At 38.0% G+C, this 17,577-nt stretch overlaps 1 protein-coding gene across 1 annotated transcript in view; it reads right to left on the bottom strand.

Moving 5' to 3' along the window:
- Window positions 1–17,577, bottom strand: part of LOC118740183 (calcium-transporting ATPase type 2C member 1-like) — a 61,726-nt gene that overhangs the window by 21,805 nt on the left and 22,344 nt on the right. The window contains exon 2 of the mRNA XM_036471679.1: window positions 13,438–15,151. Within this exon, the coding sequence (XP_036327572.1) occupies window positions 13,438–15,127 (1,690 nt within the window). The 5' untranslated portion in view covers window positions 15,128–15,151. The remainder of the gene's footprint in view (window positions 1–13,437; window positions 15,152–17,577) is intronic.

Genomic DNA, 17,577 nt, shown 5'->3' on the forward strand with positions numbered 1-17,577 from the left:
TAAAAATCCTGTCGCTCCTATATAGTGCAGAACAATCGTAAATTCCAGTTAGTCTCAGGTTTTTCTTCTTCAAAGCAGCTCCTGCAGAAATCATTATGGGGCCCTGGCCATATAAGTTTGGCTATGTTGCATGTACTACGCCAGTATTCCTCCCTTATGCGTTCCTTTTCCCTAATTCTGAGCTTGCAGGAAGCGAGCGCCGTGCCTAACCTCTTTCAGGCCGTTGAAAATGATGCGGAAGTACTCCTTCTTGCTAGATCGTCTGCTTTCTCATTTCCTGGTATGTCACAATGTCCTGCTACCCTGGAATCAAGTGACCTAATAGCCGCTTGACTGTCTGAGTAGATATAAATTATACATATTTATTTGTTGAGACCGCTATATGACACAGACTGTCAGCAGCTTCTTGCATAGCCGCTAGTTCGGTCTGAAAGACACGGAAAAAGTCCGAGAGGCAGAAAGACCACTCCAGCGTATACTACTCCACCTTCGCTGCTATCGAATTTTCATGCCACGAGACTGCTTTTGACCATCATTGTCTTCTTGGTATCTCTGTGTCATATCTTTTACTGACAGTGAGCTTAGTTACCCGGTATTTCGTTTTTTTGCGGTAAGTTTTGGTTACTGAGAATGGTAGTATGACAACCTCTCTGTACTTTCCAGGTTCTTAGTTACTGCAGTCTTAGGGCGACACAAACGCATTGCATGCCCATTAAATCTATTGGTAGAATATTCAGGATGATATTCATGGCCTCTGCGTGTGTTGTCCGCAAGGCACCACCTATACAGACTAGCGCGTTATTTGTAACTTCTGCAGCATGACAACGGCCGTATTTTTCTCTCTCTAGAATTGGCCACGAACCGACTACGCCATATAAAAGTATAGATCCGTCTACTACTGTATATAATAGCCAGTGAACTAGATTTGGGGTCATACCCCACTTTTGACCAATAGCCTACCTGCAGCTGTATATGACTACTGTAGCCTTGCACGCCCTTTCCTGAGCATTTTTCATCCAGTTTACAACGTTACACGATTTCAAAAATATACGCAATATGACAATCCAATCACCTTAAAAGATGTAGCCAGAAACTTCGAATTCTTACAGTAATATATTTTCTTATACTAATTCGCGTCCCTGTACGCTTGGGAAGTTTCCAGCAACAGCACAATGCAATATACTACGCGAGTAAAAAGTACGGCCAACCACATGCAATGCCAAAGTTGGTGCAGATGCTACCCCGTCGGAAATTCAATTACTTTGAAAGCAATTTAAAAGTACTTTTTTACAAACCAAAAGTAGTTTGAATTCTTCCTTTTTTCTTGTAAGCAACTAACTTTATTAGCAAGGCGATGTCCTAAAACCAAGCTAATTATTCGACGCTGCATATGTTCCAACTACTTTAAAATTCATAAACTGCACAAATAGTTTGCTTCCAACTACTTTGTCAATTGATTAATTTCTGAGACAAGTCAGTTATTTCCGACAGGGTAGAGACCACTATAAAGTTTCGCCCCTTATTACTGTATTAAAGCGAACAAAGGTAGAGAGTTAAGTGAATTTGAGTGCATATGAACTTAATAAAGCCAAATTTGCTTTTCACGACATTGTAAAATTGCATACAAGGGTTTATAAATAATGCACCCGTACATACAAATACATATGTATGTATAAACATTTGAAAGAGGAGCACACAATTTCAAGAGGAAGTCAGAAATTACAAATGGGATATCCAAGCTCAGATGCAGAAATTTGTATGTGAAAATAGCTACAAAGTACAAAATTAGACACGCGGCAGTATGTAGGCGAGTGCGTGTGTCCGTAACTGTAGATTTATACGTTTATAGTTAACTTTTGGCTTTTGCAAGAATTCAGCACTACAACGTATTGCGGCAAGCCGGCAAATGGGAACAAAAGTTGAGTAACTAATAAAAATAAAACAGCGAATGCTGTGAGGGTAAACAGAAGGATAAATAAAAACAATTGGTTAAAGGAGAGCAACAACTTGCTGCTACAACTTCATCTTCGCTGATAGTAGACAAGCTTGCAACAAAGATGGTCCGTCGTATGCAACTTGCACTTTGTTAGTTAGCAAGCAATACAAGAAACAAACGCCTTATGCCGTGGCAACTGTCAACAACAATTTGGCAAATGGAAAAGTTGCAGGTACGGATATATTGCATTTGTAGACGGTGCGCTTGTAGTTGTCTCCTTTTCAGATTTCCTTTTTCTTCTTTGAAGGAAGCAAGTTTCTTTAGCGCAGGCTCCATAGTGCCCCTTGGCAAGTCTGTAATGGTAAGCGATGCTTGCCGCGCAACTTCTTTGTTTTTTAACTGCCACACAAGATGGAAGTGCAATAGGAAACAGCGTAGCATAAAATTCAAAGAGCTTTAGCGTTGTCACAGTTAGCAAAAAGATTGCCTGCTCCACAAATTTTGATTTTATTTCATTTTCCTTCCTTTTCACTTTTTTCTGTACTCGCCTGCATCCTCCTGCGCTTTGAAGCGCATAATAGCTTCATCTTCATAGCTTCTGCTGCTGCTGGTGTTTGTGTTGGCGTCGCTGTAACCTGGTTACTTTTGTTTTTGCATTCCACATTTAAATTGACTTTTCCACTTTTTATGCGCCGCTAAACTCGGTAATTTATTTGCATCTTGTTTATCAAAGTTGCACTCAACTCAACTAGCAAAGGTGCGGCGTGGAGAAAGCAGCTGAAGGCATGCATGAGCACGTAAGTAGTAGGAGATGGCAGTGAGTGTATGCTTATGCTGCTGCAATATAGCACACTTTTAGGCGCTTTAGCTTATTTATGCATGCGAGTGCTGCGAGTTTAACTTAAGACCCCTCTATTCGCCCGCAAACCAAGCTTTTTTGAAGTTTTTTTGCGATTTATTGAATATCATTTATGCATGCAATCCGATTTGTTATCGAATTACTCTGCTTTTCTGTGCAAAATTCAAACACAACCATGCAGACATATGCACATAAATCTCGCTATTTATGCATTTCTGAAATATTCTACGTGTGACTATTTGGTTGCCACAAATCCCTTGCAACACCGCAAAACAGCATCATCTTTTTGCTTTGCTGTTGCTACGACGCTGCTTCTTGCGGTCTCTGCTCTCGCCATTATTTCTTGTTTTAGTGGATATTTTGCTTGCTAGTCACATAATGTGGTTTTATATGAACAAGCGAGCGACCAAACAAGCGATAGTTAGTTAGGTTGAATATATACGTACATACATACAGACCCAAATGCATTTATGGACATGCACGAGCTTATGCATACAGAAGAATTTCATTCATATTTCTTTGCAAAATCGTTAGCATTCAGCACGTAATCAGTGCACATCATGACATTTTGGATGATAAAACTTTAGTGCCTGCCCATAATAAATTATAGAAGCACTAAAATAAGGTAAGTAAATTTATAATTTGCATACATATTTACACATGTTGTGCCTGCCACCTTGCTCATAGTGTTATGTCTAGTTCACTGCCTCGTTGGCAGTGGTGAAAGTTCATTGAAAATTTCATAGATTTTCGTGTATGTTTTAGGTTCGGCGGTTTATGTTTTCCGGGTCATTTCATCAGAGGGCAATTTAAATAGAGCCACAAACATACGATTGCACTTATAGTTATATATTTATACGCTTGTAGTGGCTTGGCTAATGAAATGGAAAAGCTTACAAATGACGTCAATTAAAATTGATTTAAGTGAGATATGTACTTTTAGGTAGGTATGCATGTAAATAAGATACATTTGTTTATGTTTAATACTAAATATTAATAAACCACAATATATAATCGACGCACGAGGGTCAGAGCAGATTTTGGCCGTCTATACCAATAAGGCGAATCAATCGTTACGCTGGATTTCCACTAGGCATTAAATGACAAAAATTTTAATGGCAAAGTTGGGCATCAGAAAAATCATTCTTCGAGAGCTTTAAACCACCTCGTAGTGCATAAAAGTGCTTACATACACCGAGTTCATTAAAAGTTGATTTCAAAAACCATGGCCCGCAAGATGAACCGCATGACAAATACTTATGTATAAAATTGGGCTAAAGATATCCATCCAAATTTCTTTTCGTTTTATTAAACTAAAACGACTTAGAGATGAGTATGAAACTATAGTAGAGTGTGGGCTTTATTTTGGATTGAGTCAGTCTTTCGGCTAAAAGGCTCTGTAGGAGCAGTTTGTTTTTCAAATGCCTTTATCAAGTTATTTCATACTCTGCTTGCAAATTCATAGCACGCACCAGGCAAAAGCAACAATGATCAGAGGAATAGCCCTAGTTGTTTCGGCATCTAATGTTGTATACTTTCAGGCGCAATTTATACTCATGCAGCTCCAAAATGACTGACCACAAAGGCATATCCAATATTATACATAAGCGTGCTAAGAATATCTGTCAAAAATCTTTCTTATTATAAAGGCGCATTTCAGTCGAGGTCGCTAAAAATACTTGAAAAATTCACAAAAGGGCTGGTATTCTAATGCCTGAAAAAGTTATTCAGTGCTAATGTGGCCTTACAGAGGCCGAACTGTTATAAGGATTGCGCCAAATAAAATTGTCCGCTACAAAAACGATAATATGTTTCGAACCAGTTGCCAGATTTTCAAAAACAAAAGCATTTTATTTATAGAATTAACCACAAATTAACATAAAGTTTTTTAATAAGAAGCTTTAGTTTTTCCGCAACCCGGTCAATTAACGTTTTTATAGTAGTGTCTAACACCCTCACAGCTGCTAAAGCCCACTTTCCTTTAAAGACTTGAAGGTCTTTGGTCGCAATTTTTGTGACCTTCATTTCGCTTTCAACGATAGTCCAGTTTCCCTCATTCGGTCTTACATTATTCCGTTAAGCCGCTCTAAGGTCGAGGCCACGCAATGAGCGGCAAAGCGGCAAGCAGCTGAGCGGCGCCATACAAAAATGCCGCTCAGAAATGCCGCTCAGAGCATGGCCACTTCAATAGTATTTCATATGTTTTAATTAAGCCGCTCGCCGCTCGCCGCTTTGCCGCTCATTGCGTGGCCTCGGCCTAAGTCTGATGTGCCGTAATGACATGAAGCGAGAGGTCAAATCGCAACAAGTGGAATGGAAGTTATCTCTGCTGTGCAGATAGGTTTCGTTAAAAATTTTGCACTTTTTTCCTCAGTTTTTCAGCAAGATTTCCTAGAGAATCAGCTGTATGAAACTCTTGTCAAGGAAAATGAGAAAAATCAGCTAAAACGTACTATCGTCGTTCATTTCGCAGCACACGAATTTCTGCAAAAAAGAATCGTTTCACTAATTTTACTCGTTCTCTTGCGGTGTCCTTCTTGGCAGAGTTTTTTCTGGAACTTTTTTCACCTAGTAAATCTTCCACCTTGTGTGTTATCTCAGTTCTACGGAAAAAATGATTCTAAGAAGTAAACCTTCCTAAATTCCTTCCTGAAATGTTCGGATTCTTCGTTAGTATGGTCATACATAATACCCTTTGCCTTTTCCCGATCATATAACCCCTTTTATATACCGCGAACCTTTCTTGTGTAGCAAAATATGTTGAAAGGCCAAAGGCTCGGCAGTTTTTTCTTGTAAGGTTATACAGTCTAATGTAAATAAGTACATCAGTTATAATGAGCTATATGTGATTTTTTACGGTTCCAATTTGTTAAAACCCTTTTATAAAATTTATTCCACAAATCCAACCAGTTATGTATCTTAAGTCTGGAGTACTCAAGCTGATTTATGTAGTTCTTAGGAAATTATAAAATTATAAAAGTCTTAGCTGCTTTTTTGTAAAATCAGCACTGAGATTCAAGATACCCACTGCAGAACCCACTAACTATGTGTGAATTTTTCTAACGAATCTTAACCGTCTAAATACTCAATTTTATTGGTCCCTTTGATAACAGTGACGAAGTGTTTGCAGCCTACACACTCAGGAAAAAATCGGCTACTTAAATATATTTCTCTCAACACATGACTTTTTAACTATAACCAAATCATGTGTTTGAAAGAAATATAATTAGTTAACGTAAGTAAACTCTTTTTTCAGTGCAGGTACAGTGACTCAAACAAATGACCACGTGCTGATTTTCTTTAAATATTCGTGATGTTTTTCGAGCTAAATTTTTTGTTATTTTTGTATAAAATTATCGTCTAAGCTTTACCCAAAACCGTTCAACTCTTTATTTTGAACTTTTAGAAAATTTTTATTCTGATTTTTTAGCCGTTTGAAACTTGCACTTCATTAGACTAAAATTGTATGGGCTATAAATCTGCATACCCAAAAATTGTCTAAAGATTCACATTAAAAAGTTGAAATTTTGATGAACATCTGTTGAATTTTCCTAAATTTTGTATGAAGTTTGAAACTGTGATTTATATCTTTTTTTTAGAAATATAACAAAAAAATAGCTGGAAAAATATTACGAATATTCAAAAAAAAAACACTTGGTCATTTGTTTGAATCACTGTATATAAATGTTCATCTCTTTCGGTTAGAGCTTAAAATAATGGAATGAGGATCTTTTTAGAAATTTCAAGGACAGCTGAAATCATTATACTTTACGTCTCATGCGATTTGGTTTCAACAGTGCAGCTCAAGAATAGCAAATTTTCGAGCCAAGACGTGTGAATAAATCACTCCAAAACATTTAGAACGCTAGTGAAATGCATTTAATATCACTAAACCGGCTTATTTTGGATATTTTTAAGAAGTCGAACTAAACTAAAATATAAATTCACGAATAACAAGAAAAAAAAATACAAAAATTGCCCACCTGATGTTCATATCAAAAATGTTGTCCCATTTAAAAATATCGGCGTAGGTCGTGGTCAAATTAGACTTCTTATAACTGCCTTATTTCTTATCTGACTTTGCACTTATTAAGCCAAAAATAGCAATTTCAGTTGCTATTGCTCTGTTTTTTCAACTAAGTACATTAGCAATCGATGTTTACGTTGGCAATAATTATCAACATAATTAGTGGGTTTCAATTCGAAAAACTCCAAAAGAACTGCCAACAAAAATATGCAGGCACTTGGGCTATCCAATCACGAATATAATGCGGGAGTATCATTCATTTATGTTAAGTACATAGCAACAACAAAAATTTTAACTTTTAAATGCGACAAGACACAAATTAATAGCGGTACCACAAAATGCATTAACGAAAATTTAAATGAATTAAAAATCAATTTGCAGCTTATGCATTTAACAAGGAGAATGGGTAAGATAAAATGGAATTTCAGAAATTTAAACAGCAGACACACAGGCTGTTAGGGAATCTGCGAGTAAGTAACGAGACATAGCAGACAACTGGTGATACATAGTAGGGCGATAGTTCAGCTATGAAGAAAATTTAGCCGGCTATCGGAGAATCAAGGAAAGACAAGCATGGCAGATAACGAAGAAGAAGAGCGTCTAAGGCACATACTTGCATATACATATATTTGTAGATTTGTGGTTTACTAGACGACCTAACATTGTGAACATTGAGAAAATGTAGTCGAGTGTCAGGCTAAAGTTTAATGGTATGCTATAATTCATTTCGCTTGGGCGACAGTCAAGCAAGCATACATATGTACATTTCTACTTGGGTACGAGTATGTCTATGGAGTTGTAAATATACGTTAACATAGAAGAAGCATGTAAACTTGAATCTATGTATGTGTGCTTAGTTAGTTGGCTCGTACGAAAACGATTTGTCTGTTGGTTATGGTAGGTATTTACCATGTCCATATGTAGGTATGTATGTGGTCGACAGTAACGATTGATAACTACTTGCGGCTACAAAGAGAAGTTTCCGGCTGACTCCCTTTCGGTTAATTAATTCAGTTACCAATAAGGATGGAATAAGTATAACTAAAACAGAGGAAAGCACATCGCATATAGTGGTAGAGACCAGTCACTTGTGGCAGCTTTATAGTAAATAAAGCGATCAACCCGCACCACAATCGAGCAAAGCAAAGAAAAGAAAAAAAGAATAGCAAATGTTAGATGAACAGTTAAGTGACGCGCTGATAACTATGAAAAATGATGAGTAAAAAAATGAGCATAAAATGCGCTGGTAGCAAAGCGATAAGCGCAGAAGTACAAATCTAGCAAACAATAAAAATTAAATGAACTAGAAATGCATGTAAAAGAAATCACGAAAAATAGATTTAAAAAAAAATGTATGCTTGACTACACTGAGCACAAGCAACTAGCATGTTTCAGACATCCACGCTGCTGCCATACCAGCTACATTGCCATTTACTTATACCCTCAGCGTCTTCGGTAAACAATGGAATTAAATTTTCGTAGCATGCACTTGGGCGCACAAGCACCGAAACTTTTGGTTACAGTTAATTTAAACTTTAGAACTAACAAAATCCGCTATGACTTAATTTGCATTTTGTGCCAAGTGGGACTTGCTCCAGTCAAAAGTCGTGCACATTTCATGTTCCATTTGCTATGTCACTAAGCAAAGTCAGAATGGTTAGGCAAACAATTGTAGCAGCTTACTTTTGCTCTAGCTCTATGCAGCGTGCTTTTGTAAGCTGGCTAGTTAGTTACATACTTTTTTGATTGCCTTTGGTTGAGCATTGGCTATTTATTCTATTTACGTGGTTAACCAATTTTTCATTTACAAAGTGGCCACAAACTGACATGTTCTCATTTCAAAACCACATAAAAATAATAAAAGCTCATACAAAAGATAACTCCACAGCCATATACGTGGTTGGCTCTAAACTAAGTCTAAGAGTAGGGAGTGGGCCCTACACTCGAAGGCCCTCTCATTAGACCTCCGCTTCCAAGCAGAACTCGCAGCTATAAAATAGCTTGCACTCTGGCTTATCGAATCTTCTCTTTACCTGCCATCAGTAACTATGTATATACTCCGATATACAAGCAGCTATCAAGTCACTGGATTGCTGCGAGACCTCGTCAATAACTGCGATAGAATGTAGGAAAGTCCTTAATGATTTAGCTTCAAAGTGTACTACGTTCAAGGTAATTGAGCAGCGGACGAGCTTGCGTGGAAGGGAACAACCCTGTCTAATGTCAACTCCTCTCATGCAGCGGGCAAACCGTTATCTACCTGCAAGACACGGTTCAGAACATACTTCGTCGAGAAGGCAAATAAAAGATGGTCGGATGAACCCACGAGTTGAATGACTCGACAAATCTAGCCCAGACTCGACAAGAAAAGATCCGACGCACTCATTCGGTTATAACGCCCTTTACTAAGGCTGGTGACCGGTATTCTTTCACGCCACTGCTTAATGGGAAGGCATGCTAGCAGAATGGGTTTGCGGGCAATGACTTCTGTGGTAGTTGCCGCAACGTGGACGAAATCTAGAGTGTGGAACACTACCTCTGTCACTGCCCTGCTCTTATGTGGGCGAGAAGACGCTAATTTCAAGAATTCTTGTGCTTTCTGAACATAACGAAGTGGTTCTACTTCTAGGTGAACAGACGGGTTCGAACTCGAGCTCTCAATTGGTATCGAAACGGCCCCACTGGGTCTAAGTGTACCTCTCACCTACGTTGGATGAAGGCAGCCCCTGACCCTAATCTAACCCTATACAAAAATTTAGACTCTAGCGCAGTAAAAATCAGTAGGCGACGTAGACTTTGCCATCTGCGAGCTTTAGCTTGGGCTAACTGGTCGAAAGCGAATTGCGATAAGAAATAAATGAAACTCAAAGTGTTGAAAACTTAAGCGCGCGAAAGCGGGACAGCTGATTAGCAGATCTCGGAATGCATCCCTCTCATTATCCTTCATGCAGCTGGTACATTAGGGGTTTGAAGTGATGTTGGGCCCTACTACATGGACTGATATTAGGCAAAGACCTCTTAAAGCTTCCACCAGTAACAAGATGTGATTGTTCAATTTAGAAGCTCCTTAGACGGGCATAGTGACCAGAAGGACCTTGCTATATCATCGGCCATGCACTATAACTACTATATCTCCATGGCCTGGAAACCAAATGCGCGACGTAATATGGTGAGATCGAGAGAGAAGTCAGGCATCATATGGCCGTTTTAGAATGTATCATCAATAGGACCTGATTGCCGCCTGGTTATCAGAATATGTGCTAACCACCTCAAAAGTGTTTTAATTTTCAAGCATTTCATCCGCTACTTCCTCTTTTGTCACAACCCTCGCTTGGATAACCGACCAACACCCAAACCTTCCTTCATGGCATGTGGGTAGTGACAGATCTACTCAGACCCAGCATCGTTGTGATGTTATCGGTTAAGGCTGGAATGAAGTCGAAAACTTAAAATTTCTAAGTGTTAAGTGCAAGAGCAGGAATGGACCTTGATAAGCCACGGATTCTAACTAAGTCTCCATTCGCAGGGTTAATCGTGGTGGCCTTGTCGAGCGCCCATTGCGAGAGATAAGAAAATATGGGCTTTGTATCCACTTGCTCCGTTTTGTTAAAGTTTTCATCGAATAGCAACTGGGAGCCCAAATTTCAAATAAGTTAAGTTACCGCGCAGGGCGTCTAAGAACAATGACATAAAGTACTACTTTGAAAGTATTGGAGAGAGAATTCTCCTTTGTGGAATACCCCTACTCACTATTCTTTAATGGATGCGCTGCTTTAGTCTGCTGCAAAATTTCTGGTGCAAAGTACGCGATAAACAAACCTGAATAGGCCGACCACGACGTCCACTATATTTAAGGAATTTACGATTACGATTTTTTTGCTACCCAGGACGCGGCTGTTTTTTAGAAAAATCATTTGATTTACTGCAGCAGGGGTGCCTTTTTCTCTTGGTGTTGCAATCTGTTTAATTTGAGTTGTTTTCGTAGAAATGATGAAGACAAAATTGAAGGTAAAGACGAGAATGAAAATGAAAACAATGAAAATACATAATATATGTACATATATAATTCGACTTAGGATAACTGAAATGGTAAGAAAAAGAATCTAAATATATCCAGTCATTCGAAATTTAGTTATCGAAAGTTGTCTATTTTTTCATCCCCAAAGTTTATAGTTATCGAAATTTATCGGATCATCCATGTTTGTTAAGTTCTCAGAATGCATCGATTTAGTGAAATTGATCAATGTTTATTGTTTTATCGAAATTTATCGAGACGAAAAATCTTAGTTGTCGAAACGTACCGATAGTTATCGAGTTATAAAAATTTTAAAAGTAAATTAATTGTTTTTTATATGATATTTATTGAATAGTCAGTATTTATCGGGCGAACAAAATTTATAGTTTTCGCAGTTTATCAGTTAAAGAAATTTATCGACTTGTGATGTATCGACTTCTTTCAAATTATCGAGTTATCGATGATTATTTATTTATCGAAATTTGTTGGAAGTTATGGGTATTTGTCGATTTATGGAATCGAAGTTTTTGAAACTTACAAAGTTTTGAATTTTAGCGAGTTACCAGATTGTATTGAGCTATCGGAATTCGTCGATAGATATAGAAATTTATGAGGCTGTCAAAATCGAGTTATCGATATAAATCGAGATATGCAAATTTTTGAATAATCAAAATTTAACCAGTTCTGGAAACGCACAGTTACCTTAATTTATCGAAATTTGTCGAATTATCGAATTTATATACGTATCGAATTGTCGAAATTTATCGACTTTTGACTTTGACGCGTAATATAAGAGGCTCCTAGTATTTACTAAAATGTTTACCAAATGTTTGTCAACAGATCATTGGGATATTATTTCTCCCCCTTTGTGTAATCATTTCATCTAAGTAATTTTCACATTATGCTCCGCATGTACTAGTTTCCATTCCAATAACAACGCTTACTTACCAACATCCTTCTACAATATGCTAGTCCTTCTAATACCGTTCTGCACTCTTTTTCACTCATCACTTCCTCCGCTGCTAGGTAGTCACCTCACTATGCAGTTCTCCTAAATTGCCAGCTACTCTACCACCTCTTATTCCTCACTTCTCTAAACCAACGTGCAGGTTAACCCAGATCCCTATCTATTGTATTACTCATACACATCTTGGTCAACATTCTCTCCTTGAGTTTCACATTTGCATCCTACATAGTCGCATGCCAACATGGTTAATTAATTTTGTTGGTACACCCAACCGTTTCAGCGTGTCAGCAGCGAATACACAAAAATGCATTTAATCTGATGTGGCCTCCACTGTAGTTAAAGCAAAATAGCACCTTCTACCCCTTGCAGCATGGAAAAAATTGAGGTTAAAGTGATTTACTCGACAACGATTACTGTAAAAGCGATATGTGCAGAAGTTCCAAATTGTTCACATTTCGAAATGAAATGCACGGGGCTCGAAGCGGACAGAAGATAATCGTCTACAAATTCGGCTATTGAACGAAATTCCGGCCGATATAACTGTAGTGGTATGAAAACACAAAAAAAAATGCAACAATGGGTGTTAACCCTGCAGGAAATGCATCTAACTATAAGCTAACTTTAAGTTGATTAAGAAGGAGCTAAAAGTCACTTATTATCTGTATATTTTCTTTGACGAAAGCTAACTATATTTCTATGGCGATGGCCGCCAAATAGTCAAGGGTGGTTTACCTCTGCATTTGATGTAACTAACTACTTTTGGACATAAAATAACAATAGGAAAAAAATTTTTTTTTATATTTAATTTTGATTTACTTTATTTATTTTATTACATTTCATATTTGCTTACATATTCTGCTGTAGGTGGTCCCATATTCCAACACCGTCAGACATAACTTCAAAATGATAATATGAAATTTCGATCTTCCTTTTATTTGTCCTCAATTCGAAAAAGTATTTGCGAAGTGCAGGATATTTAAATAGAAACGCGTTTAAAGAAAACAATCTCCTTCATTACTCCTGCATTACTTGTCAACTAGTTTCAAGTTAGCTTTTTGTACCGAACTACAAGTATTATATTTTAAAGAAATCCCGCAAAATAGCTAACTAAAAGTGGGCTATTTTTTATCAATTGGTAATTTTTTTCTGCAGGGAAGTATGTGGAGTACAGCGCAATTATAGGGAAAGGCTAGTAGTTAGAGTGTTTATTGTAGCTTTAATGATTTTGGTGACATTACAGTCGCTTACAACGATGTGGCTGGTCGGTCTCGTCGACTCAAGTACTGCCGATAAATCAAAGTTTACTCAACAACGCAAATTCGTTTACATACTTTTGGGCGCAAAAGCGTGCATGTCTACGTTCGCAAATTGCATGAGTTGCACGCAAAGTTTTTAAAGCCGAAAGTCTTTGAGCTCTTTTGCTAGAAACTTCAATGTTTTTAAGAAATTTTCTGTGTGCCAAAGTTTATGAGAGAAAAAAGTGGATTTTATTAAATACATTGGTCGCTGTCAAAGCTTTTCGGTTAAGGACCACGTGAAATTCACAATTCGTGCAGCAGGAAGGGATATACATATGTATAAAAATACTAACATAATAAATACCAATCATTTTATATTTTTATTTTCCACTCACCAATAGCCATAGCGGTCTCCTGCGCATCGCCGGTCACCATCTTAACGCGTACGCCGCTCTGCATCAGCATCTCAATGGATTCGCGCACCAACGGCCTCGGCGGATCGGTGATGCCCACAAGACCACAGTAAATAAGATCCTGTAGGCTGCGTCCCTTGGCCAATGCCAACACACGCAAGCCCTTTCGGCCGATTTCGTATGCCTCCGCAAGGAATTCCGCCTCATTCTGCTTTGTTAATGGCACAGTCTGTGTGCCAAACATGTATTTCGTACATTGTGGCAAAAGCATTTCCAATGCGCCTTTAGCAAAGAAAATTTCCTCCTTGTTATTGTTGTATTTATGTATGCACTTGACAGCCATCATTTTCTGCTCAGAGGAGAAAGGATACTCCTGTATGCGCACATAGTTTTCCGCCGTGGCGTACATGCCATTCTTCATGGCAACAGCGATCAGTGCACCCTCTGTGGGCTGACCGAGCAGCGTGCCATTTTGTATGTAAGCATTGTTGCAGACCGCACCTATTTCAAGCAAGTTGGTGATATTAGACTTGGCCATTTCGACGTTGTTGCAATTGCGTATGTGTATCTCGCCTTGGTCGTTGTAGCCTGCGCCAGTGACGTCGGCCATGTAGCCGTCGGATGTGATGATGATTGTTGCTGTCATCTCGTTTTTCGTCAAAGTACCTGTTTTGTCCGAGCAAATGACATTCACGCAACCGAGCGTTTCCACGGTAGGCAATTTTTTGACGATAGCATTTCGCTTGGCCATACGCATCACTCCGAGTGCCAGCGTCACAGTGACCACAATAGGTAGGCCTTCGGGTATGGCTGCTACTGCAAGCGAAACGCTGATATTGAACATTTCGGTTAGTGGTTTGCCTTGTAGCCAGCCCAACAGCATAATCACGCCAATGATGAGGAACGAATAGAAACTCAATTGTGCGCCGAGTATGTCCATAGATTTCTGCAGCGGTGTCTTCGGCGCTTCCTCGGCTTGCATCATCTTGAAGACCTCGCCGAACTCGCTGCGCTCGCCAGTGCTGACTACGATGCCCTTGCCGTTGCCACAACGCACCAGCGTGCCCATGAAAGCGACATTCTTCATATTTGTGTGATCTTTGTTGGTTGCGCTACTCAATATGAGTTCGGTGCTCTTGCGTCCCGGCTCCGTTTCGCCTGTGAAACTCGACTCATCAATCGACAGATCAATCGCTTCAAAGAGTCGCACATCAGCGGGCACGCGATCGCCTACATTCAAGTATACTACATCGCCGGGCACTAGCTCACGCGCCAAAAACGTATCGAGTTGTCCTTCGCGCAAGCAATGACACTCAGGTGGCACCAGCTTCTTCAACTCCTCTAAGCTCTTCTCCGAGCGATACTCTTGTATGAAGGCGACTGTTACCACTATGATGATGGCTATCGTTATGCTGACAGCATCGTCGTACTGTTTCATTATCACTGAAACCAGCGCACTTCCCAGCAGCAACAGTATAAGCGGATTCTTAAACTGTTCAATATATTTCTTCCATGTGGGTTCTTCTTCATTCACATTCAACTCATTGTGGCCGATAATTTTCGAACGATATTTAGCCTCGGTCCATTTGAGCCCGGTGCGTATGTCGACCTGTAGCCGGCCAGCTACTTCGGAGGCGCTGTACGTCGATGACTCGGACGTTGTCAGTAACATTTCGGGCGTTAGGGTTGAACCCGTCTGAAATGGAGGAAGAAAGGGAAGAGGTTATTAATAGGATAATGGACAACTAAATAGACGACGACAATTACTAGATAAGAAAAAAAAACAACAAAACAAAAATATTTAGAGCTCATACATTGCTTAGTGTTCGAACAATGCAAGGACCCGCTGTTCTCGCTGCTTTCGAACTGCAGAAGGTTTTTAAGTATTTAAATTTTTTCTCTATCAGTGTTGAAATCGTAGATTCTACAGGCTCCACGGACCATTCATCACACTTGTCTTTAACTATTCGGTCACAGCTGCCGAAGTGGACTGCAAACTTTTCAAGGATTTTGGAAAAGGGCATTAGGCCGAGTTGGTTAGCACTACTGCAAAAGCTCGAATTATTTATTGTGGATATACATACTTGTAGATATGAATATGGATATGGACATGAATATTTACTTAGATATGGATTTTTATGTATATGGATATGGATATAAATAAGGATATGGATTAGATGTGGATTGGATATGGATATAGATATAGATATGAATTGGAATATTGATATGGCTATGGATATGGATACGTACATATTTATATGGATATGGATATGGTATGGATATGGATGTGGATATTGGATGCCGATATGGATATGAATATGGATATGGATATGCAAATGGACTTGGATACGGATATGAATATGAATATGGATACGGATAAGGATACACGTAGATATGGAGAAGGATATAGATATGAATATGGATGCGGATGTGGCTATAGTTGTGAGTATGTATATGGATATAGTTATAGCTATGGACATAAATATGGATATCAATTTGGATATGAAAACGGACATGGATATAAGTATGTAGATATGGATATGAATATGGATGTGGATGTAGCAAAGAGTGTGGATATGGATATGAATATGGATGTGAATATTAATATGAATACGGATATGGCTATGGATATCGATATAGATATGGTTATGGATGTGGATATGAATATGGATATTGATATGGGCATGGATATGGATACGGATATGTATAAATTTAGATGAATAAGCATATGGATATGAATAGGAATGCGGATGTAGCTATTTGTGTGCATATGGACATGGTTGTGCTTCTGTGTGTGGGGTATGGGTATAAATACTGATATCGCTACAGGTTTGGGTTTAAATATGGACATGGGTATATAGTTATGATTATGGATTTGCACCTTTTTAAAGTTTCTGAAAAAATCTCTCTCTAATATTACTTCTTACATACCCTTGAATGGCAAGTGTAGGTAACTCCCAATCTACTGAATGTCTCATTTAAGCCTGCACATGTCCAGTGACACGGTGCAACAAAATGAAAAAAATCTAATCCCTAGGGTCTCATAGTATTTTTCTGACAGGTTATAAAAAATAAGAAGAGACGTAGTTTGCCAAGTATTTCTATCAGTATTATTATTTCATTTTTTTTTTATTCATTTTATGCCACCTCATTCTATATGAAATTCTGAGAAATTAAGGCAAAAACCATGTCAACGAAAAAATTATTAAAAATCGACGGTATTTTGCAACTCTTCCAACTTACAATTTATTATACTAAAATTGAATGGGCTGCATACTAAAAAATTTTCTAAAAATTCAGAAGAAAAGTTTAAAATTTTGGTGAAAATTCCTTGAATTTTTGTACAAAGTTTGAAATGTGAACTTATATGGTGTTTGTTGTATAACTCGCTAGACTTTTACAAAAAATATTAAACATTAAATAAACCAAAGACATATAGCCAAAACTTGTCATAATAAGGCGAGTCTATTATTTTTGCCACCAGTATAGGAATATTTTTTTAAACATTTGCTTAAAAATAAAAACTATTTAGTGGATTTTCAACTTCTATAGCTCAAATTAAAGGTATAGCCATAAGCGACATTTAAATATAGGAGTTATAAATATCTAAAACAGTTTTGGATGATTTCAGATATAGCTTTTTCCTTAGTATCTCAGAATTCCATCTATGTAAAATGAGAACTGTAAACTTTGAGTTTGCATAAAATGAAAAAAAAAATCTGATAAAAATATGTATTTGGTACAATACGTTCGTTCGTATTTTTCATAACCTGACAGAAAAATACTATGCAACCCCAGGGATTAAACACTTTTTTTCATTTTGTTGCGCTGTGTTATTCTCGAGTCGCTATTAAAAAATTTTCTACATGCAACCATTTCTCCGAGTTTTCTATTCATTGAACAAATTTACGTTTGCAAATTTTATGGGTATATACACATGTATTTAGGTATATTACTACATATTTCTAGTCACGTTTTTCTGTAATAAGAATCTTATCAGTTCTCGCTCCATGCATTCCCAATGTCGATGATGATTATGATGAGGCCACATGGGCAGACAGAAGATATCTATGGGTACTTATAGTATAGATCTAATTGTACGAAAATGTGTGCTGTCACACA

Source organism: Rhagoletis pomonella, unplaced genomic scaffold, assembly GCF_013731165.1.
Source record: "Rhagoletis pomonella isolate Grant_MI unplaced genomic scaffold, Rhpom_1.0 Rhpom_scaffold_00005, whole genome shotgun sequence".
NCBI classification, from domain to species: Eukaryota; Metazoa; Arthropoda; class Insecta; order Diptera; family Tephritidae; genus Rhagoletis; species Rhagoletis pomonella.